At 36.9% G+C, this 24,150-nt stretch overlaps 1 protein-coding gene across 1 annotated transcript in view; it reads right to left on the reverse strand.

Moving 5' to 3' along the window:
* Positions 1-311: 311 nt before the first annotated feature.
* The window catches only part of LOC104547145 (tolloid-like protein 1), a gene marked incomplete at its 3' end in the record, with an annotated part of 90,764 nt that continues 66,925 nt past the window's right edge, over positions 312-24,150 (reverse strand). Inside the window, exons 5-9 of the mRNA XM_010192730.1 lie at positions 22,656-22,773; positions 12,575-12,753; positions 11,136-11,241; positions 7,986-8,110; positions 312-427 (exon numbers count right to left, since the gene is read on the reverse strand). Coding sequence (XP_010191032.1) covers positions 312-427; positions 7,986-8,110; positions 11,136-11,241; positions 12,575-12,753; positions 22,656-22,773 — 644 coding nt within the window. The remainder of the gene's footprint in view (positions 428-7,985; positions 8,111-11,135; positions 11,242-12,574; positions 12,754-22,655; positions 22,774-24,150) is intronic.

The following is a 24,150-nucleotide window of genomic DNA, read 5'->3' on the forward strand; positions in this document are numbered from 1 at the left end:
GAGCCTGTGCTGCAGAAGAGACCACTCAGCAGCCTGAACTACCTCTTTCACATTTACACTGAACCACCAACTGTATTGAGAGCCAGTTTGTAGCAGACTGAAATCATGCTTTCACTTCACATGGACAGCTGCCAAATAGATGATGTGATTCTAATGCCACAGACCAAAGGCAAGTCAGTAGTTCATGGTCCCATTTTTTGTGGCATATCATTGTTTTCAGTTATTATGCAAGCTTTAAACTTAAAAGTAAAGCTAAAGAAATGCAAGATTATGAATAGTATCTGTATTTGGCTGGAGGAATGTTAAAATACCTTCTCTCCCGGGGTCACAGAGATTCTCCATATGCAGTGTGTGTAGGAAGGATAGCCATTTGGAAATCCTGGAGAAGAAAAGTTGCCTGTAGATTCTTGCAGTGTTTCTCCACAAGCTGAAAGAAACAAATTACAGCAAAAATATAATTTTGAATGCACTAAACAAAAAAAATGCATCTTTGCAATATCCACTCAGAATACATTTAACTCACTGCAGATGCAGAATAGAAAACAGACTAGTAATTCTATGATTTATTAGAAACAATCACTTTAAGTCAGTCTGGCATTCATTCCATTTTACATAGGATGTTTTTATTCCATGAACTATTACACTTGCACGCTGTCTGCTGACATAACCAAAAAGTCTTAAAAATGTCACTGCTGTCAATTAACTGCAAAATTATACATATAAGTTTGGTGAAAAAAGTTAGCCATACCCTTCGACACATCCTTTAAGAACTAAAACAAAAGCTGGCACAGCATGATTGACACCACACTGGGGTTTTGTCAGTAGTTTAATTTAATTTATTATTTGCCCACATGAGAGACTGATCTGACCAAAACTCACTCAGTCATATTGGTATAGAAAACTAAATCCTATATTCAACAAAATCTCTTGCAACAGTGATTTGTAGAGATATGAGTAATAAAGCAAAGCAAATGTAAAGTCCTAAAATACCAAAGACTTTTATATTCTTTATTACTGAGGCTTTTAGCACCCATATCTCAGCTGTCAGTCATGCTACTAGCTGCTGGCGGACTGGTTAATAATCCCTTCTCACACTAAAATATAGCATTGGAAGCTCCTGCCATTCTCCATGACTAAAACTGATTCTGGTAGGCTGTCACACCTCAGCCAGTCATCATTTTGACCTTAATCAAGTTGTTTCACCCACTGATTTTGCAGGTGTGATACGAGAGATGTGAATTTGAGAATATTATCCCATGACTGACAGTGTAATCATCAACCAAATTATAGCACTACCACTGCCAGCAGGTGAACTAATGTATCATCAAAATCTCAATGAATTATAAATGATCTGGAAAATATTTAAATAAAAAGGGACAAAGGAAGAGATTGTTTATGACAAAGACAGACAATACAGCTGTAAATGCTGTCTTGTTAAAATGCAGCTAAGATGTAATCTGACAACTACACTGTAGTATCAGGCACAAGCTACATTCAAAGCATTAAATATGCTCTCTGACACTGAAATGGTTATTGTGATGAGGAGAAAAAAGACAGATTGTTGCAGCTTTCTAAAAATTTAACAGCTAAAGTCAATGTCACCATGGCCATGAAACAGGAAAATAAAAATCCTTTCCTCCACTCATTTAAAAAATGTGGTTTTATCTTTAAAAAATTGCAGCAGCCACACTGAATGACACACACAAAATAGATATTCAGCACTAAATAATTATTTCTACACAAAGCCTTTTCAGTGAAAAGGCTATAGCTATAATTAACCACAATTTATTTTTAACACAGCGATGAATGCAAACTTAAATAAATTGCAGAGTACTGAACTGGGTTCCCCCAGCACTAGGGAACTTAGCTTACAATGCATACATAAAGCACTTAAGAGAAAGCCGAGGGTAAAACCATAGTCTTATTCAGGATTAGAGGAGAGCAGAGCCCAAAGAGGAGACACCCTGTGTAGCAGATGCATGCACGACTCAGAAGAACCATGCAGAACCAATGGTTCTGCTCACCACTTTCGAAGTCCTCTCTCGTTCTTTCCCCCATGCATGGCTTCATTGAGAGTACACTGCATGTATGCTCACAAGGCATAAAACCCATATTTCAAGCTTTAGCACACCTTCTGTTATAGCCACAACTGTTTCACCAACACTACAAACTACAATCACTTGAGCAGATCACAGAATCATAGATTCATAGAATGTACTGGGTTGGAAGGGACCTTCAAAGATCATCCAGCCCAACCCCCCTGCAGTGAGTAGGTACACTGTTTCTCGATGAGGTTGCTCTGAGCCCCACCAAGCCTGACCTTGAATATCTCCAGGGATGGGGCCTCCACCACCTCTCTGGGCAACCTGTTCCAGTGATCTACCACCGTCAAGAACTTCTCTTCTCCAGGCTGAACAACTCCAACTCTCTCAGCCTCTCTTCAAAGGAGAGGTGCTCCAGCCCTTTGATCATCTTTATGGTCCTCCTCTGCACATGCTGACATGATGAGAGATGGGGAATGCTTTTTGTCCAATCTTTTCAAATCACACTGCTATTTTTTCAATTAACTGTAACTTCGACACACAAATATTGATTATGAAGTCATGCAATGCACACACCCACATAATGTGAAGTATGCAAGCAAACAAAATGCTATCAAGAATGTGGGACATATGAGACACCAGTTCACATGCAGCCCTGCAATTAGTAAAAGAGGAGGAAGACCCTGGCGTAACTACCCCTTACTCTACTAAAGTCCCTAAATTACCCCATTATAAAAGGAAACACATCAATTAATTAAGTATAATACCTTTACATCTTTAAAAACATTTCAGAATTTTTCTCCCATACAGAGAGCGTAGGATTATTTTCTCCAGAATATTAATAACACTCCATGCTCCATATACAGAAGTTGTATGTAGCCTTAAAATTACAGTTTTTAAGTTGCAAAAGGTGTCATCGAACATTTTTATTTTCTATGAATTATAGAATAAAGCTAGTTAATACAATAATTTAACTTATATCCATATTAAATGCTTGGGAATCACAGAATCACAGAATACTAGGAGTTGGAAGGGACCTCGAAAGATCATCCAGTCCAACCCCCCTGCCAGAGCAGGATCACCTAGACCAGGTCACACAGGAAGACATCCAGGCTGGTTTTGAATGTCTCCAGAGAAGGAGACTCCACAACCTCTCTGGGCAGCCTGTTCCAGTGCTCTGTAACCCTTACAATAAAAAAACTTCCTCCTTATCCTTATCCTTATCTTCAAGTTGAAAACCTGAACTCTCTATCAAATTGAAATTTTCATAAATATTTCTGAATTTAAGGGAAGCATAAGAAAAAATGTAATTGGATAGCTTCTACTAAGAATTAACACAATTAGAATTTATAAAATATATTTAGGCTTTACATTTTTCACCATATTTAACATTTAATTGAAAATTCCTGGTTACTCAAGGGAACTATAAGAAGAAGAGCTTATACCAATCCATAGCTGAATTAATTATTTATGGGCTCTGAGTTCCAGGCTGGCTTCCAGAGCCACTGTAAACAGGGTGATATCTGGGCACACTCCTCTGCAATAGGTCAATGGTAACTGAAACAGTTAAAATTCTATCACCAGGGAATGTAAAGGTTTTCTTTGTAACTGGACCGTGGCAACTACGGTATTCATGATCAGGCTTATAAAATGGTATATTATAAATATTTTAGTGTGTGATGGTCCATTAGTAATAGAGTCCACTTTGGTAAAGAAATGAGAAGGAAAAATGGCCACTTACTTAAATTTCTTAAGAACTAATCTTAGTATATTTAGTGTCAGAAGAAATTAAAACTTCAATCTTATACACCTCTGCTGTTTTTCTTCCATTGTTAATAATTAACATTGCCCATGTTTGCTGCTTTTTTTTTCCCTCCCAATTGTCAATTATATCCATTTTACTAGGCTAGACCACTTGCAGAAATGACCCACATATACACTTCAACGTAAAAAACAATCTCCCGTCTGTTTTACAGGTGGTTAGACTTCTGCTAAGATTTCTATAGTAAGGAAAGGGAAACTATTTTTGCTTCTCCTTGTAAAGATTAGCAATGGGTGCAGGCAGCAGGTAGATTATATGCTTATACAAAGCAATTTCTACCAGTGAACTCTGCAGCAGTGTGTAATTACACAGCCTGTGTATAACACCTCTCTGGGCTGGTCCACACACATGGTCAAGTTCCATTAAGGATTACAGTGAAATCTGCAAATGACAAAGCCCAGTTCCTCCAAGACACTTAGGGAACCAACTCTCATTCCTTTGTCCATAGCAAATACATACTGTCTTACACAGCTAATTTAAGCTTACCTTTTTCCCCAAAGACAATTAAGATCTTTTTTTCACTTAGACCCAAGTCTGTACATCTATATGTATATGGCAAATATAGCTGCCACAGAGTCCTAAAAATATTGGGTACTGATAATGTAATTGTTAAACCAAAAACTTAAATCAGTTTAGTAAAATTCAGTGTCTTATTGTCTACTTGATTCCCCTTTACAGTTCTAGGAAAACAATCTCAATCTAAAAAACTTTAGGTAATGAATAAAGGTTGGCTTTTGAAGGTGAACAGTTTTTTCTAATCTAATAGAGATGGGAGCAAGTTAAGCCTGAGGAACAGCAAGAAGAGCACTGAAAAGAGCCATGCTAGACTGCTCACTTCTACACATACTGCCACAGACCCTGGCAATTTGTAAATTTGCTGAACTTCTTCCATCCAACCTTCTCTTCCCCTGAACAGCCTTCTCCTGCCAGACTTAGTCTCTTTTCCCATCTATTATTCAGTCCCACTCTACTCAGTTATTTCTAGTTCTCTCTTTCTGCCTAACAGTACTGTTCTTCATAATTTCTCTTTTTTTATGTTCTTGCTCCTATAAAACTACATATGCATTTTAAATGAACTACAATTTCTATCTAGAACTACAAAGGTAGACCTGTGTTGAAATTTTAGTAGCTGCACCAGAAGAAAACATTCTATTACTCTGTTAGACAGTCTGAATATCATTGTAATACATCCAGCCTTGAAGCTCAAGATCTGGTCTCAAATACAAAGACACTCAAAGCTCAAAAAAGGGTTGGCAGAGGAAGAGCCCCCAACTTGTTGCTTGCTTTCTCATTATTATTCTATTGTGTAACAATGTAACTCAGTATTAAAATGTAACAGATCCCTATCAGAAATTGTGTTTTCCTTTGACAAAAATCCCAAGAAAAATTTAAAAACAAACCAAAAATGCAGTTGTTAGATTGAGTCCTGGCACTTACTCAGCTTACTCAACTTACTTACTCAACAGGTTATCAAATCTCATGCCTTGGCTGCACCACGTTCAAAACTGTTTCTCAGTCGCTGAGCCGTTTCCTAAATAATGACCCTGAATATCCTGAAAAGCTAAAACAACCTGGGAGGCTCAGCTGCCTCACTGCTGTGAAGATCAGCTGTGTTCTACAGTAACCCTGAGCTCAACTTCATGTACACGGGCCCCAGAAAATGCAGAAAGCTTTTTGGACCTAAAGCTGCTTGCAGGAACAACTAGAACTCCAAATGAAACATGGACAATAGCGCAAAATCCTTTATCAAAGAAGTGTTTATCTCTGGAAAATACAGATTTATTTAAGTTAATGTTTTCTGTATTTTCACTGTATTACACTTAAGGTAACACAAATGAACACATGAAGCAATGCAGATGTTATTAATGTTTGAAATAGTCACTGCTGTTTTGTCATAAACAGACAACCTGATTAACATCTTTTGTCTGAAACAGGAAATACAGCACACCTCTAAAAACAACACAGTGTCAGGGATTTTAGTGCTATATACTACAACAATCACATGATTCTTCTGATAAAAACAAAAGCTTAATGTTTGAATTTTCAGTCTCACTATTTGCTGGAAAACTTATTAGATCACAAGTACCATGCAACTCTCAGAGAGCTGCTTTCTTTATTGGTTTAAGTTTGTGTTATGTTATTAAGTTATGCAGCTTCTATTAAAAATATTATCTGGAAAAAATAGCATATTAAATAGTGTGCTATTTAAAATTTGCAGCAAATACTTCTGCCCTTTTCTCTCTCTCAAAACTAGCTTTCTTTTATGGACTGGCTCATTTAGGTAAGTTTAGAAAACCAATGTCTTTAATCCCAAAGTTTGCTGAAGCAAAGCACCAGAAAAGAAGCATGATCCTGCAATCACCATTCATTTTTCATTATCTTTCCAAAGTGTGTTCACCAGTGCTGCAAAAAATAACTTACTTTTACAGTGCACACTACTGCTGAACAATCATGGTTTTACAATACTGTGAAACTAACTTTCAACAAGACTTTCAAGACATTGAAAGAAATGGTAACTCATCATTACACATTTTCATGAATTATATGAAAAGGACATTTTCTCTGAACAATTATTTGAACATTAGCTCATAAAGTAAATGGCATCTTTTTCAGTTGACTGAAAGTGCGTGATAGAGCACTAAATACACACTAAACAACCTAGGCTGTAATTTTTAATTATTTCTTAAGTCAACATGATCATAAGATACCAGCTACTTTCACAGTGGTTTTGATTCCTTAGACTATTTTTGTCTTAAAAATTTGTCTTTTATCAAAATATATATGTATTCTCTCTGTGTTTATGAAATTGTTGCTGTCTGCATACTCTTATTAGAAATAATGCTGCTGAAAAGAATGACATTATTCAAGTACTTTCTGTACCAAAATGAAAAAGCAAAAATTATTCCAAAAGGAACAGCTGTTAAGGAAAATATGTTAACGTGGTTTCTCCTCTAATAGGCCCAGAAACACTGCGCATGTTTTTCAGTATATAGCAGATGATGATTCAGTGTACTTACAGAACAAAGGAAAAGCATATTTCAGCTGTACGGTGTACATCAAATGCACATCAGATGCCCTAGATCTTCAGTAGAACCCACTGCTGCTGAAACAAAACTGAAGCAGCTCCATCACGTCAGTCCTGATACCTCTTTCTAGTCCTTCTGTATTGATCAGGTGGTAAACAGTAGCCATATATCTGACTTAAAACAGTTACTGAGACTTCATTAATTCCCATGAGGAGTGGGAGGGCTGTAAAACCTATGTAGCACAGAGCTGGTATGCCTAGCCTCCCACAAGGACCTTGCTGGCAAATTCTGACTGAGAGATGGCACTTCTGAACTGCTTCAGTTTACACCAAGGGTTAAAACTGGTCTCAGCTATAACTAGAGCAAGGAAAGTAAAATATTTTGCTTTGTTATTTCCACCACTCTGCCAGCACTTAGAGAACTAGCACAAGAGAGCAATCACAGGGTTGACTCTGGGTTACTTCAGACTTGCTCTTCATGTCTTTAAGACAGACAGCAACTCTACCCCAACACTATTTTGAGATGCAAGATTAATGCGCATTTAAATTACAGGATGCTAGAATTAGGCATAAGGTATTCAAATATCAAATGCAGCTGTTACAACTGTACAAATTTTGTAATAAGATCTAATCAGTTCATCCATAAAAGAGTTTACAACTTAGTTGTCCTGGCTTGTTATTTGTCAAATTTAAAAAAAAAATAAAAAAAATAATGTGTTCAGATATGATTGCAATAATTGAATCTCCTCCTTCTGCACTCTACTTGAATTCAAATAAAGAGGACCCCAGTCAATATGTAAACTAGAAGTGATATTAAACATTTTGTTTTTCTCTAGTCATTTAACAGCTAAGGAAATTAAAGAATATGTCATGGAACTAAGTGTTGTTTAATGCGGTTTATCTATCCTTAAGTGCTTTGGATTCCAGAGACCTTACCTATAAGATTTTTTAATTATTCAATTCTTGAACTGCCTATGTCAGTTGCCAACATGGAAACAAAATATTGAGCAGCTGACTCAAAAAAATTATCATTCCTTTTGAACAACAAGTCAAACAGTTGCTAGTATGTGGTTTTTGTTTGTTTGTGGTGCAATACCTGGACATCTATACAGCTTTCTTGCCTGTGCAATATCTCCTTTACTTAGACGAGTACGCTGGCCAATGGCAGGTCGTATACCATTGTCATCACGGGAAGGGAGAATGGTATCCAGAAACATGCCCCTAAAAAAAATAAAAATAAAAATAGACCCCAAAAAACCCTATCAGGTTTCTGTCATAAAACTGTCTGAGTTTTGTGAATGTATAACACTATTTTGTAAATCTAGAATTTACATTTGGCATAAATAAAACGGTAAAATACAGAACTTTAAATACAGGAAACACGTAATAAAAATTCCTCAGGTTGACAAACTTTATGCAACACTATCAAAGATAATCTTCTTTCAGTACATCAATTAACATATCAGCTTTTATCTTTCTGTTAGAGAACAGGAGCGAAATCTCTTGCTACTATTAAGACTACGCAGGAAAAAGACATCGCTGTTAAGCTCTTGTTAGATTGAAAAATTTAATAAGAAAATGATATAAAAAAACATAATTTAATCACAAGACTCTTAATTACAAAGTTCCTATTTTTAACGATGTTTTTATGGGAAGTCTTAAAGTCAAACTTGCATATGTAAGAGCAGATTAAGTCAGGCACACCAGCCTATCATTTTTCTGTCAGGTGTTATAACAGACCTTAACTCTAGCCACAGCTGTTTTTTAAACATAAATGCTTACTTGCTAGCCTCTTCTTGCTTTACAATAAAATATATCAACTTACCACATTCAATTTCAGTAACATTTACCCTAAATAACTAGGCATAGTAGAGAAGCACACTTCTTCCAAAAGTGCAGTTTTATTCAAAATTTCCCAAATTTTAAATATGTTCAAAAATATTTTGGTAGTCTTAAACAAATTTTAAAAGAGTAAGGTACAAAACTAACTTCTATTATCTCTTTACAGAATTTAAAACTCCCTGAAATTCCATAAAATTAAAGTTTATAGATGAATATGTTTCTGCATTGTCTTGTTCTTTATTTTTTTTATACTCTCGTATACTTGCAGGACTTTTACTGAAAAGTAAAACTAGTATTTTCAGGCATAATGTAGATCCAAAAATGAATGAACAGTAAGGATCTCTGGAGTCAGAAATACTGTTTATCAATACAGATTGGTTTTTAAATTATAATAAATGAACCATTTTAAGTATTGCAGGTACATACTGCTCTCTTTACCCAGTCAGATTTCTTGTGGCATCACTACAGATTTTGCAAGAATCATCTCGGGATGTTACCCTAATCTAAAGGGTGAAATACTCTTATACTACTTATGGCATTATTCAGTTTCTAGACATAGGCACATTATTAATTTTAAAAAGTGTTTGCATGCAATTTTATTACACACAGAATCACAGAATCACAGAACGTTAGGGATTGGAAGGGACCTCAAAAGATCATCTAGTCCAATCCCCCTGCCGGAGCAGGAACACCTAGATGAGGTTACACAGGAAGGCGTCCAGGCGGGGTTTGAATGTCTCCAGAGAAGGAGACATTATTCACTGAATTTTTAGTACAACCTGAAACTGATACTATTTATATTTGAAAAATGTGAAAACAATCTTTCTTAAATGCTTTAGCACTTTAATAAGGGGAACAACCTCTAACAGTTTTAATACAGCATGAACATCATTATTGTGTGTGACTTGGACTTTGTGATTTCTATTACTTATCCAGGCGAGTAGTCTAACAACAAACAGCTGGCATATTCCACACTGAGCACAACTCATGCTTTCAAGACAAATCAGTGAAAATCAATACGTGACCGTAAGGGTTTGCTGGTTTGTTTTGTTTTTAAACCAGTATAAAGTAACAATTTCTCGTACCTTGGGGCAGGGCATGCTGACTCATGGCACTATCAGTTTTGCCAGCTTGGAAAGTGGGGAGATCAGGGCCCACAAATCAAATATCTTGATGATGTCATTGCCCTAGGACTCTGCGGGGTTCCAGCTTGTTAAATTACTCTATTTTATATAGGTTATTATAATCTCTTCCTTAAGGTAATGTATCACCAACTTGACTAAGTGATGTGACTAATATCTACCTCATGTGGCTCATTCCCATGCTCTTCCAAGGGTAAATTACATATGTGCTGAAAACACTATTTGGTGGGGGTTTTGCTGGTTGTTGTTTTTTTTTCTGGTTGATTTTTTTTAAATAATACCATTTACACTGGAGAGAACAATCTTAAGAAATGTGCAAAGGCTGGTGAGGTTTCTGGTGCTCTTGAGTTTATTCCAAAGTCTTAGATTGTCTAGTATTTTTGCCACAACACTTTTCAAACATGAATTTTTCTTGGTTTTTTTAAAGGTGTTTTTTTAAAAAAAAATATAAATTACATTACTCTGGTATTTTCAGAGAGCAATTAGCTAGACTGTTACTTGGTATGAAATATAATAGGAGACTAGGTGAAAGACTCTTGCTTTGCTTGTTCTCCAGAGTAGGGCTAGCCTAGAGGAACAGCTCATTGTATAGCTTCTCACAACCATGCAGTTTCAGAGCAAGCTCCATGTGAGTTACTATGGAGCTGGGAATGGATCAGCCTGCAAGAAGCCAGAGCAAAATCAGTAGAAGCTTTTATTATATAGTTTTGTTGACAGTAACAATCTTTGCAAACAATAGAGAAAAGGCTGAAGCCTCTGTTTTAAATGGTTGACTGCAGTGCTTAGCAAAGATGTGGCTTGCAGGGTAGATGTCCTAATAGTATAATATGTTCTACTCGCATAATCCACAGTTACTCACACTTTATGCACCAAAGCAGATTTCTCTTTAAGAGAACAGACCATGATACACATAAAATTCGTAACTATTTCACTCATTTGGTTTTTCTAAATTCAAATTTTTGTGGAGACAAAAAGAAACTGAGTATTATGGAATTATGTTTCCAGATTATCTTGCCTTAAAATCTAAAGAACTGAAGGAAGATCAAAAGGCTGCTTTTAAACTGAACAGAAACAAAACATGTTTAAAAATATAATTACATTATTCTGACTTAAAATAAACAAGCTGTGTTTTGACTGCTGTAAAAATACCATATCGCAAGGGATATTTTAAGGGATTTTGGAATACTTCAAAAAGCATAATTCTCAGCATTCACAGAGAAAAATAGAATTAAAAGTCAAAAGCTATAACCTGAGACTCCAACCTTGAGAAGGTGTTCCTGGCATAGTGCATAATGCTGTCAAAGTCATATGGTTCCCCAAGGGAGTTCACCTCTCCAGGCTCCATCTTCAAGAAGTTGTACTCCTGACCTACAAAAGATAATTGATAATTAGAGCTTCTTTAATATATTTTTCTCATTAAGATTAAAAAAAAACACCACAACCAAACAGGAAAATAAAAACAACAACAACCCTCACCTAATCATTCACTGACATTCATAAATCTTACTCAATTGGGAGTAACTGTCTGCTTTTATTAACCAAGAGACCAGACACATCTTCTGAAACACATGTCAAATTCCTGTATTTGGCAACTAGAAAGACTGTTCTCATCAATCTAGCTCACATGAAGGCCTCACACATTATGTTACACTTCATACAGAATCCATAAAATTTGCTGGCTTGGTTCTTAATTCCAGAAAGAAATAATTTTGACAGCAAAGATCCTGGTCTTCCCAATTGCAGAAAAAGCATAAGGGAAGAGCACTTGTGGAATCTACACAAGTTATAGAGAAAACAGGAGGAGGGCTGCCCTTTCAGGACTTCAGAAACTTATGGGAGTGTGTATCAGCTGCCAGTCATCTTCCAAGTCTTAGTTAAGATGGCAAAGTAACTGCATCTCAAATTTATTTTGTTTTAAAGTATTTTCTATAGGAACACACAAATACTCCAAGCTATCATTGGACAATTTCTGATTTTGCCCCTTCTTAAGCAGAGACTTCTCCTAAGTCAAAATCAGTGCTTCACAAAGACATGTATTTATGAACATCGCATATGAAACATGCCTACTGCCCTCCCTTCTTGTCCACATGACACAAGTGTGAGCAGAACTGCTAGACTGCCAGAGGTGAAAGTCACAGTTTAAAGTTCTCAGGTTCCTCAGATGCTTTGTCTCACCAATATCAAGACCACTGGCTAAAACTGCAAGCTCTGTAGGGAACCAGTATCTTGGAAACTTTGGGAACAGTGTTCATCTTTGTCACAGATTCAAAATGCTCAGCTTCCCTTCCAGGTCTAAACTTCTTGGGCAGCTAAAAAGCTATTGATATGTTTCTACTTATCATTCAGTAAAGATCATGAAAGAAAAGCCCTTTCTCAACTACAAAAACATGAGTTTAAAGTGCTTTAAGAGCAATGCCTTCTTTCAAAGTTTATGAGCATGATTACTGTTTATCTCCTTCTAGCCAATACTTTTTAATGGCTTGCTACTTGGCCAGTTCTTTAAAAAAGATTATATTTTAGCTGCAGTATTTCATTTGTGAATCAGCTTGAGATAAGCCCAGCTAAAAGGAATAGCAGGCATAAATGCTCATTTCTACTATTCAACATTCAGTTTTAAGAGAATTGAGCAGATGAAAGAAACACCAAAAATAAACAGGTTTGTTTTGTTTTTTTTTTCAAAATACTTCTCAGAATATCTCACCAGGCTGGATGTTTTCTCTAATGATAGTGACATGGTCATCACGGTCTGGTCGTGTATGCTCGTGCCAAAAACCTATCACATGACCCAACTCATGGACAACTATACCAAATTTATCACAGTTCTTGCCAATAGATATAGCCTGAGGACCATTTCCCCTTCGACCCACATAAGAACAGCACCTGTAAGTAAAACACAAACACAGATGCAAGTTTTCATGGTTATCTCTACAAACCATATAGGAAATTCAATTAAAATATGAGAAAATATTATACAAAAATATTCAGCAGAACAAAGTACTATGCGATTTCCGCAGTCTCACAAACTCTAGATCTAGTACAAGAACAACTTATTATTCAGAATACCTAATAAAGGATACATGCTTTTTTTTTTTTTAATTCAAGGTCTTCTTAAAAGATGTTAGCTGTGATCAACAGAATTGTAACCTGTGGCCTTGTAACTCGTGGCCTTGTAACTCAGAATGACACAGGAACTCCTTTTCATCCAAAGAATCAATGAAAATAAAGCTGACTGGAAGTACCATCTCACCCATACATACTACTGCTTTCTTGCCTGTGAACACTCAAGAGGCATGCAGCAGGAAGCAGAAGGAATAGGTAAAGGCAAGGTTTCTTCTGTGCCATGCTTCTGCTGTGTGTCTTGACAGCACTCACCACTCAGTCACTGAGTGACTCTCAGTCACTCAGTTCTGGTAAGCTTGCTTTATTTTCATCTGAAAAGTAACCCTACTTCATTAGTTCCATCTACAAAGGGTGCAGAACAGATGCAAGTAAAATAGCAGTCCTTTAAAAGATTCACTTAGCATGCAGTTGAAAATACAAAAAGAAGATATCCTGAATGAGATGCAGAATCCTGTGAATCCTGTTTAATTTCTCCTCATTTTTTGTTTCTCTGGCTATGGGTGATATACAATGTTATTTGCAACAACTGTGTATTAGGAGTTGAATGCTCTGGTTATCTGTGAACCTTTTATTTTTCTCCCACTCCTATTTTCATGTAATAGAAACCTCAGGCCCAGAATGTCGTATTTTCATGAAAAAAACCCCAACACAACTCAAAAAACCCCTACTTCACAACAGCTCTCTTGTTTCTTTCCTGTTTCACTGCAATTCCATAATTCCAATGTAAACTTACAGAACAGAGATGTCTTTTTCAGCATTCATACTGTCAGCATTTATCTGAGATGTCCGCTTTTTGATTAGAAAAAAAAAGTCTGCTGACTCTACTGGCAAAAAGAAAGAAAGGAGAGTTAAGCATGTCCAAACAAAATGGAAGACAATTTCAGGTTTCATAAGCTGATTCTCTGTCATCTCTGAAGATCTTAAATATTTTCAAACCAGCATTATTTTCCCCTAATAAAAGCCTCATTTCCCATCTCTGTTCTGTAAATTCAGTTCTGTCAGGTGGAATGGAATTGTACTGAGCACATCACTTCCACTTTCTCCCTTCTCCATCTTTTTCTTTTTTTTTAATGTGTTTTCTGATGCAATGTTTAGATAAATATATTTGGTCCTTGAGGAGGTCGATGCTAGTGTGGAGAATGATCCTATCCTTCACATGCCTCTGTGACCAATAAAGGAAGAGCAGCCATGGGAGCAATACTGATAGATTAAACTCTACAAACAACATTTGCTTGTTTCTCTTTTTCAGGTTTTGTGGTGGTGAAGAGACTTTTCACTTTGGTTAGCTGGCTGGTAGTCAGTCTTGGTTGGTCATCTTCATTGATTTTTGTTAGTGTCTTATACAACTAGAATTTTAAAATATGAATATGAGAGAAGTACAGCCATGGCATTTGAGCTCACAACACCTGTTCTTAGTACGTATATACTGGTTTTGCATTAATGGTTAAAATCAAGGATAGATATAACAAAAAATGATAGTAATATCTTAAAACTATAATGGCCACATAAAGTTACTTTATAAAGGAAAATATTACTGTAACAGCCTAGGAAGTTTGTATCAAGACTTTTGAAACTACCTTGAAAATACTGTTGGTAAAAATTATTGTTCACATTGCAATCATTCCTTGCCATCTCAACTGCTTCTCAAGTATTCCTACCCTCAAAATAAGTTAACTCTTTTCTTCCTGCTTTATATAGGGGTGAATCACCTTTTTCGGCCAAATTGAATTACTCTCAGTGCTTCAGCTAGAGTTGTGCAATATCATATATAATTCATTTCTTAAGGTGCCTTCCCTTGATAGCACTCTTCAAGGCTGGCAAATAAAAACAGTGGCAGTTTAGACTCTGCTATGCTTCTGAGTCACTGTCAGTGTTGCAGTTTTATGTGCCAGCGTTCCACACCACAGTAAAAGAAAATAAAGAGCATCTGTGTACTGCTCTGTGTATTTCCCTCACTCTATACAAACTGTATTAAAACAAAATTACTATTTACAATATTTAAGATATAGAATATTATTATAAACGCAGATACAAATAACAGTAATGGAAAAAACTACCTTAAGATGTGCCCTAAAAATATAGCACAGGTGATAAAAAGGAGCAACAGATAGCAGAAATAAGATTAAAATTAAAATCTAGAGCAGTTATACCATCTTATCTAATGAGTCACAGTGGATTTCACCTTTGCACCTGACATGCTGACATAGTTTTGTTTAACCTATTTTTCAGATTGCATATTTGCAGAATAAATATCATGATTACAGGTGAATATGTAAACATAAAGCACTACAGACAATTTCAGTATCATTTTACCTGGGTTTTTATCTTTCACTAGCCACTGAACTATTTGAATATGTTTTTATTGTACAATAAGGAAGTTACTATAGCTCATACACTCTCTTATTCACTCATGTTCACCCTGAGGAGAAAAGTGTTCAGATCCTTAAAAAGGTTTGGGGTTTTTTGTTGGTTTGGGGTTTTCTTGGGGGCAAGAGGGGGCAGGGAGGGGTTAAACTTTCTACACGTTGTTATTTACAGTCCCATCTAATTAGAGAGGGAATGCCAGAGTACACACTTTATACTCTGAGCCAAAGGTAGTAGCTATTGCAGTAACTCTTCATTCTCAGAAAAGTTCATCCATTTAAAAAGGCATTAAAGACCTTCTTCCCTCAGTACAAATTTTCCAATTCACTATCATAGGCAGTTGCGTTATGTACACCATATAAATGTGTCAGACGTAGTTCCTAGATCCCAGACTTCAAGTCTTCTAGAAAACATGGCCCCTTATCTTTGAACACTTTGAAGTCAGCACTAAAATGTGGCAATTGCCTTGGCAGTCTACAGGATGCCATGGTAGAAAATGTAAAAATAAATCAGGTAAAGTAATGCACATTCTGTAAGAGGATGTCACTACTTCCATATTAAGTGAACTTAATGAGTTAGGGCTTCCTACCTATGTTAAGGTCATGTACATCATTATGTTAATTGTGCTATACTGACCTTAATTTGTGCAAAGAGATAAAATGCACTGACAATGCCTGGTGGTTGTTTTAAAAATAGAAAAACATGAAATGCATGCAATCTGTGAGAATTCATATCACGGACTACTAAATATGGATAAAATTCCACTGGTTCATGCATAATTCAGGTTGGAAAGAACCTCTGAAGGTCTCCAGTTCAACCTTCTGCTCAAAGCAGGGTCAGATATGAAGTCAGACCAGTGTTGTTCAGATCTTTATCCAGTTCAGCCCTGCTGAACAACCTGCTCCAATGCTTGGCTGTCCGCCCTGTGAACAATTTATTCCTTATATCCAGTCTGATTCTCTCTTTCTTCAGCCTATGCCTGTTGTCTTGAGTTCTCCCACCAAGCACCAGCGTGAAGAGCCTAGCTCTCTGTTCTTGTTGCCCTCCTCATAGGAACTGGAGGCTGCTGCTGGGTTCTCCTGAAGCCACTTCTTCTCCAACTGAGCAAACCCTGGACCCTCACCATCTCCTCATAGGTCAAGTGCTCCAGCTTCTAAGCATCCTGGCAGCTCTTTGCTTAAGTCCTTCCAGGTTATTAATATCTATCTTGTACTAGGAGCTCCCAACTGGATGTAGGGTCAATCTGTGACCTAGCAAGTGGTGAGCAGACAGGGATGACCTCTTCCTTTGAGCCACCAGCTGTGCTTTGTTCACACAGCCCTGGACACTGTTGGCTGCCTTTGCCGTCAAGGTCCATGGCCAGCTTCTGCTCAGCTCGGTGCCCCATGATCTTCTTCACAGAGCTGCTCCTCAACCCAGCAGTGCCTGGCCTATCTTGCTCTTCCTTTACAGGTGCAGGGCTTTGTATTTGCCTGTGTTGAACTTCATAAGGTTCCTGTAGGTCCATTCCTCCAATTTTAACCTATCTAGTTTTCCATTCATCTATAATCCTGCAAAACACACCTTAGAGACTCAACACATTTAAACACATTTGTTTAAATCCTGGAATTTAATTTGTCATTCAAAACCTTTATGATCTGAAAACAAGACATGACAGCAGTGCAAGTGGTTGATGAGAAGAAAGTTAGATAACGATGCTTAATTATGAAAATGTAGAAAAAATGCTTTAGTTTATAACGGTTTAAGTACTTTTGCTGAGTCTTCATTTTTACCACTGTGTGGAATTTCTATAGAGAAAAACTGCAAAGCAGGATTAAAGAATTATATTGAAGAACTTTATAGCTTAAAGTAAATTAATAGGTTATTAAGATTGTAGTTTATAGAATATTTAAAATTATTTCAATAATTTTAACATGCTTTTGTTATTGCCTTCATGTACATTACATGCTTCAACTAGCAAAGACATATTTGATGGATTAAAAATTTCCATAGATTTCAATATAATCTTTGCACAGTGATACTTTGGAGACAAATAGAGAAAAAGGAAAAAGTTAAAAAAGAATAAATATTTATTCCAAATAGCACCCTCTATGACATCTCCAGCTCTGCTTTTATTGACACTATTCACAGCAACAGCAAACGAATAAAGCGAGAATATAACTACGGTCTATCTCTTTCCATCCTTTTTACTTCATTTGGATGAAAAGAATGTCAAACCTTTTAAGGTTGTGCACTGCAACTTTGAAAAGGTCAGGCAATAGCTGTGCAACAGTTTAACAACAAAAGGGCTAGTAAAATAACATTAAGGTATTAAGACAATTTGTTTTTATAAGAAAATATGGTAAATCACACAGAATCATAGAATATTAGCAGTTGGAAGGGACCTCGAAAGATCATCCGGTCCAACTCCCCTGCCAGAGCAGGATCACTTAGACTAGGTCGCATAGGAACTAAAACTAAAATAAATTAATAATTTCATGAAATAAATGAATTCACAATATTGTGGGTTTGACCCCAGGTGTGTTTGGCAAAAGGCCAAGACCTCTGGGCTGTATGAGCACCTGTCATGCCCCTTAAATAGAGTCAACTGGCAGCCTTTAAAGATCATAATCTCTTTAATCTTTATTGCACCAGACAGCAGCTGGAGACAGTAACTATTTATGAATCTCTAATTCCATTTAATCAGTCTAGCTGATCAATGATGAAAACAAACAAATAGAAACAAACAACAGAGAGAAAGTGAAAGGACTGGAACAATATGTTTATTCTTTTAAGTAATACAGCTACTGTCAAAAGTGGTCTTAAATTAATATGAAGGAAGAGAGAATCAGGGTAGGTCTAAGTTGCACTTTTTTAAAAAGCTGCACTCTTCAGAATGTAATAATATAAAAATCCCCATAGACCACAACATCAGCTTGCCATGGCACTGACTATATGGAGTTGTGGATGAAAAACTGCAGAACTTCACAAGCATACTAGGACTGCATATCATCACCAAGAATACAAAGAAGTTCACAAAATTCATGAACAAAAGCTCACTCAAGTAGAGGATTTTTTCTTGGTGAAAAGAACACCTCTTTCAATCACACATATAACTCATTCTGTACAAAGTTGATACTGGCTATGACCTGGCTTGATGAATTTGCTTATTGTCAGAGATCACTCTAGTTGTGGTTACCAAATATTCTGATTTACTGTCCTAAGAGGACCTGTTGCAATGGCAAAATGGCAGAAGTGGCTAGTGCTTCTTCACTTGCTCAATGGAGACAATCATTCCAAAATTACAAACAGCCAACTGAGTCCATTCCTCAGTTACCAGCTGCCTCTCCCAGTGTATTAATATAAATCACTCCTCATTCATAGGATCATAGAATGTATTGGGTTGGAAAGGACCTTTAAAGGTCATCTAGACCAACACCCCCGCAGCAAACAGCAACATCTTTAACTAGATCAGGTTGCTCAGTACCCCATCAAGCCTGACCTTGAATGTCTCCAGGGATGGGGCCTCCACCACCCCTCTGGGCAACCTGTTCCAGTGATCTACCACTCTCATATTCAGTTTATGTTAATACACTGTGTTTTAGACTACAACAGCTGGTCACCTGCACCTTGGTCACACCCATCCTGCAGGTCATACCACAACCAGCACAGAAGGTGTATCAAGTGCTGCGGGCAAAAAGAGTACCAGCTGCTAGAGTTAATTACCACTTGAGAGCATGAGTCAGCCCTAATGCGACAGATTATTTAGTACAACTGAATTTCTTCTCATTCCATAAAAGTGATTGAGCACCCTTTATAACATATAATCCTTCTTAAAGCTAAAGAATGCTGCATAAGTGTACCTCAGGCAATGAATTTACCTGTTTCACTAACTTTAAGAGCTTGCCTGTAAAGTCTGTTTAATAGACTAAAAAGTTTAAGAAAAACATTAAAACATTCAGAAGCTATTCAGTCACAATGTTTGGAGAAGCACATGAAAAAGATCTGATCTTCCTGTATCTCAGACAGCTTTGTCAAATACCCATATAAGAGGCTACAGCAGTGAATGTAATAAGTCATCTAAAGTTTGTCATAAAAAAGTACTTAAGTCTTCTGGTAGAGAACAAAAATTGCCACAAAGTCAGATCAAAGGCATGCTAAGATGCCAGAACAACATGACTAATTGTTCTTGCTTTTTAGTCTCACTATATAAAAAGAAGCTTGATCCTGTACTCAGTAATATTTATTAAGAGTATGTGACTAGAGGCCATTCCAATTTGCTGAGCCCTTTTTTGGCTTTGCATGCAGAGAAGTATACTGACTGTATCTTCAGGCACTTCTTGATAGGAAGAAACATAAGGATAGAGAAGAAGTAGAGAACAAAGAGTGTTCTGAACCTGTTTACAGATTAGAGTTTTACTTGCCCTAATCAACTAGTTGCATAAATAATCGCTGTAATAGATATTAATGTCAATGTACACTGCTTTGATAGAAGAATAATAAACACTACTACCTTAACACTATATTCTTATTCTCACAACTGCAGCTACTGGGTACAAATTACTATCAGTAATTACAAAATTTCAAACTACTAAGTGCTCCAGCTATATTAAGAAACAATATTTCAATAATTAACTGTTATCAAAATCATGTTAAATAAACAAGAGATGATGATAAATAATTACGGTTTAAGTCTGCAACAGATGGTTGGACTCTTATATGAAGTGAAGATAGAGAAGATGCTCTTTAAACTTGCAGTCTGAGGAAAGACTGCTAAATACCATAAAGAAAAGACTGGAACTGATAGCAACTTTAGCAAATTAGAGAAGAGACCTGAAAAGGGAAATACGGTATTTGGTGCCCTGAGATGTGCATAACATGGCACATGCTGGAACCACTGACGGGGTATCAGTGCTGTGGAAAGAACTCTGTTTTTTATTTGGAGTCATATCCCAACTAACTGAGAGTCAAGTGTGGCAGCTGTTGAGAAACAAGTAGGCATCATGCTTAGGTACCAAAGTGGAAGGAGAGACTACAAGGTATAGGTATTAGCTCTAGCACTAGATCAGCAGAAGTAATCATTCATTTGGACAAACATGCCCTAGCTATGGGTCCTCAATTTCAAGAGAGATGTGGACTAGTGGGAAAGAATCTCAAAGAGAATAACAGTGCAATCAAAGGCCTAGAAAACACATCTTACCAGGAAAAATTAAATGTATTAGCCATTTTCTGGCCTAAAAGAAAGTAGAACTGAGGGTGGACATAAAAACATTCTCAAAGTGTATAATAGATTCCTTCAGATAAAAAAAGAACAATAATTTATTTTCTATGGTCATAGTGAGCAGGAAAAAAACTTAATGTACTTTACAGAATATTAGGAGTTGGAAGGGACCTCAAAAGATCATCCAGTCCAACCCCCCTGCCAGACCAGGATCACCTAGACTAGGTTGCACAGGAACACATCCAGCACTATATGCTGATGGTTAAAGTACAGGGGTTCCTACTCACCTGGAAAAGATATGTTCCTATGTAAGCTGGCTCTTCCTGAAATGGTTTATGGATTCAGGACCCCCAAGAAAGCAATTAAATTGCCCCTTCTGTTTACTGTTTAGCTCTTTTTTTTTTCCCCATCACTGGTGGACTGTTCATAGCCACCCTTTCCTTGTTTTTATTTTAAACTTGTTAGAGCCTTTGTGAATTATTTGTAAAATACCCACCAATAAAACATTAACTGTAAAGGAAAATGGTGACTTTGAAGGTAGATACTAAGTATATTGCAACCTTCTGGTTCGAATTGGTTATAATCCAGCCTTCACCCTAAAGTGACTTGATTTCACGATGCATCAACCAACCTAAGGAACAGTGCTTTTACTGGAGAGATTTTCTGTAGTTTGGCTTTGGGCACTTGAAGTTGTAGAATTTACTTTTCACAAAATCAAGACCTTTGTCGAGATCTCCATACTTCTCTTTCTAAAGCACCTGAGATCACATATCTTTTACACTCTTCTGTTTAAATTCACATTGCTTTCTACCTCTGTGAGTGCAGGAGGGGACCATCATGATTATTCTCTGCTTCCCATTTCTCTTTCAGCTGTATGTCAGTATCCCTGAATCCTATCTTACAGGTAGTATTGTTAAATAAAAAAAAGCTATGTTGGGTCAGAACAAAAGTCCATTTCATTTGGCATTAACAAGGGTCTACAGCAGACCTATGGGAGTGCAAGAACATGACAGGCAAGTTCAGAGGTGCTCCTGTAGAATAAGCTCCCCAATTGCAAGGATCTGTGGCTCGGAGACTTTCCAAGGTAAAGGTAATGCCTTTCTTAAAATAGCCTATTATTACATTGTCCTATGCCTTAAAAAGAAAGTCGGGTAATGTAAACAGGTAAATCTACATGCAATCTTATGGGCTATAATGAAGTACATTCAGGATCATTCCTATGGTGCAAAGAGGTCCCAAAACTTCTTTTCACAACCCTATCACATAAAAATTCAGAAGTAGACATGCAAAGTGGTCATTTATAAGGAAGACAGAGAGCTGTTCACTGTGGAGCCTAAAACCCAAACAGAAGGTGACTATCAGAAGCACAGTATTTTCACAGGTGAGTGAGCACTCTTCTTGGAAAATTAACATGATGAATTTGGGAAATTCAGTGATCACTGTATAAAATTAAGAATTCTGAGTGGAATAAATAACAAACATAACTGACTGAGGCATTTGGGAGCAGAAATATCTGAAGACAGAATACAGTGATTAATGGAAAGCTGCACTAGGAAGTAATAAAACTCATTTTGTTCACTTTTACACATCAGTGACCTGGAAAAAGGAATTTGCAAAATGGTCAGGGAATTTGGTGGTTAAACAAATCTAGGCAAGGACAGTAACAGTAGAAGAGTTAAAATTACAATTAACAACAATTAAGCTGGAAGAGGACTATGGGATAGATGTCTATACGTAATTCAGCAGTAAACATGTGACATGGAGAAAGCTAAGAATAAACAAATGATCAGCCTGAAATACCTTTAGAACAATACATATAAATATTAAAAACATGACAGAAAGCCAAATATAAAAGTGTCATATCTATATATAGATATAGCAAGATCATTTTGTCTAGAAATAGACAAAAGAAGCATAACTTCAGGAAGTTACTATACAAACAGCTTTCAATGAACCTAAAGCCAAGCAGAACACATGTATCATTTAAATGCAGTGACTATCTACTCATTTTCCAGTGAAGTACATATTCAATTATAACTGCAAATCTGACAAACATGGCCAGACAAACATGTATCTGTTTCTATACACACATACTTACCCACATGGTCTGTATGTAAATACAATATAACTTTCTTCATCGCTTCGTTCAATAAATGTAACACACGTGTACTTTTCCCAGTGCCGCATAGCCTGTTTGAACATGGCGCGTTGGGTGCCTGAAAAAAATTGTATGACAGGAAATAAAGAGACTATGAGACTTTCTTAACTGCATCCTGTTCCTTAAGATCATATTTTAATACTAGCAATATAGGCCTGGTAGGAGTCACTGGATCATGAAATCCTGTGTCCCAGCGGCCCCATAGATTGCCAGGCTCCAATTAAAGGGATACTTGGATCATCAGCTCGTCATCTGCCTGCAAGAGAACCAATACTGCCTGATGCACTCTAGCAAACATAAAAGCTGCAATAAAAACCACAGCTATGTTACACCAGAGGAAGAGAGCAGAAAAAACATAGTGTTTTTTCTAGGCATCCCAGTCAAGACACTTGATTTTAATAGTGCTGACTTGAACTGGGACCAGTCTCCGCTCCTTTCCATCAAAACCTTTCAGAAATCAAATGATCCACCAAAAGTGTGGTATGATACCAGGCATATCTAGATATTTGTTTTAAAAATGAGACACATTCAGAAACAACCAAAACAAGAGGCTATGGTTTTAAACTAGAGCAGGGTAGATTTAGATTAGACATTAGGAAGAAGTTCTTCACTCCAGTGGTGAAACACTGGAACAGGTTGCCCAGTGAGGTGGTGGAGACCTCACTCCTGGAGATGTTCAAGGTCAGGCTTGATGGGGCTCTGAGCAACCTGATCTAGCTAAAGATGTTTCCAGGGATGGGACCTTCACTACCTCTCTGGCCAACTTGTTTCAGTGTTTCACCACACTCATTGTAAAAAGTTTCTTCCTTATATCCAGTCTAAATCTACCCTCCTTTAGTTTAAAACCGTTACTCTTTGTCCTGTCATAACAAGCCTTGCTAAAGGCTTTCTTATAGGCCCCATTTAAGCACTGAAAGGACGTAATAAGGTCTCACTTGGAGCCTTCTCTTCTCCAGGCTGAACAATCCCAACTCTCTCAGCCTGTTGCCATAGGAGAGGTGCTCCAGCCCTCTGATCATTTTTGTCATCTTCCTCTGAACCTGCTCCAGCAGTCCTATGTCCTGCTTGTACTGAGGGTTCCAGAGCTGGACACAGTACCCCAGGTGAAGTCTCACCAGAGCAGAGTAGAGGGGCAGAATCATCTCTCTTGATCTCCTGTCTATGCTCAAAATTAAAGGTTATTTCAATCCATCTCACCATTTTCTTTTATCTTAAAGCAATGTTTGCCAAGCTTTAGAATTTATCTTTCATTACAGAGGATGTAAAAAGTCTAACATAATATGCTTTCATTTCATTTACTACCGTTTTTTCAGAAGATGGTAATCCTAAAACAAAGGTCATATTTGGTAAAGTACTATGTGAATACTCAAACTAAAAGTTTGACTGTAGCTATCAGTTTTGAAGTAATGGCTCTGGTCTCTCCATATACATATGC

This window comes from Mesitornis unicolor, unplaced genomic scaffold (assembly GCF_000695765.1).
Source record: "Mesitornis unicolor isolate BGI_N332 unplaced genomic scaffold, ASM69576v1 scaffold3069, whole genome shotgun sequence".
NCBI lineage: Eukaryota > Metazoa > Chordata > Aves > Mesitornithiformes > Mesitornithidae > Mesitornis > Mesitornis unicolor.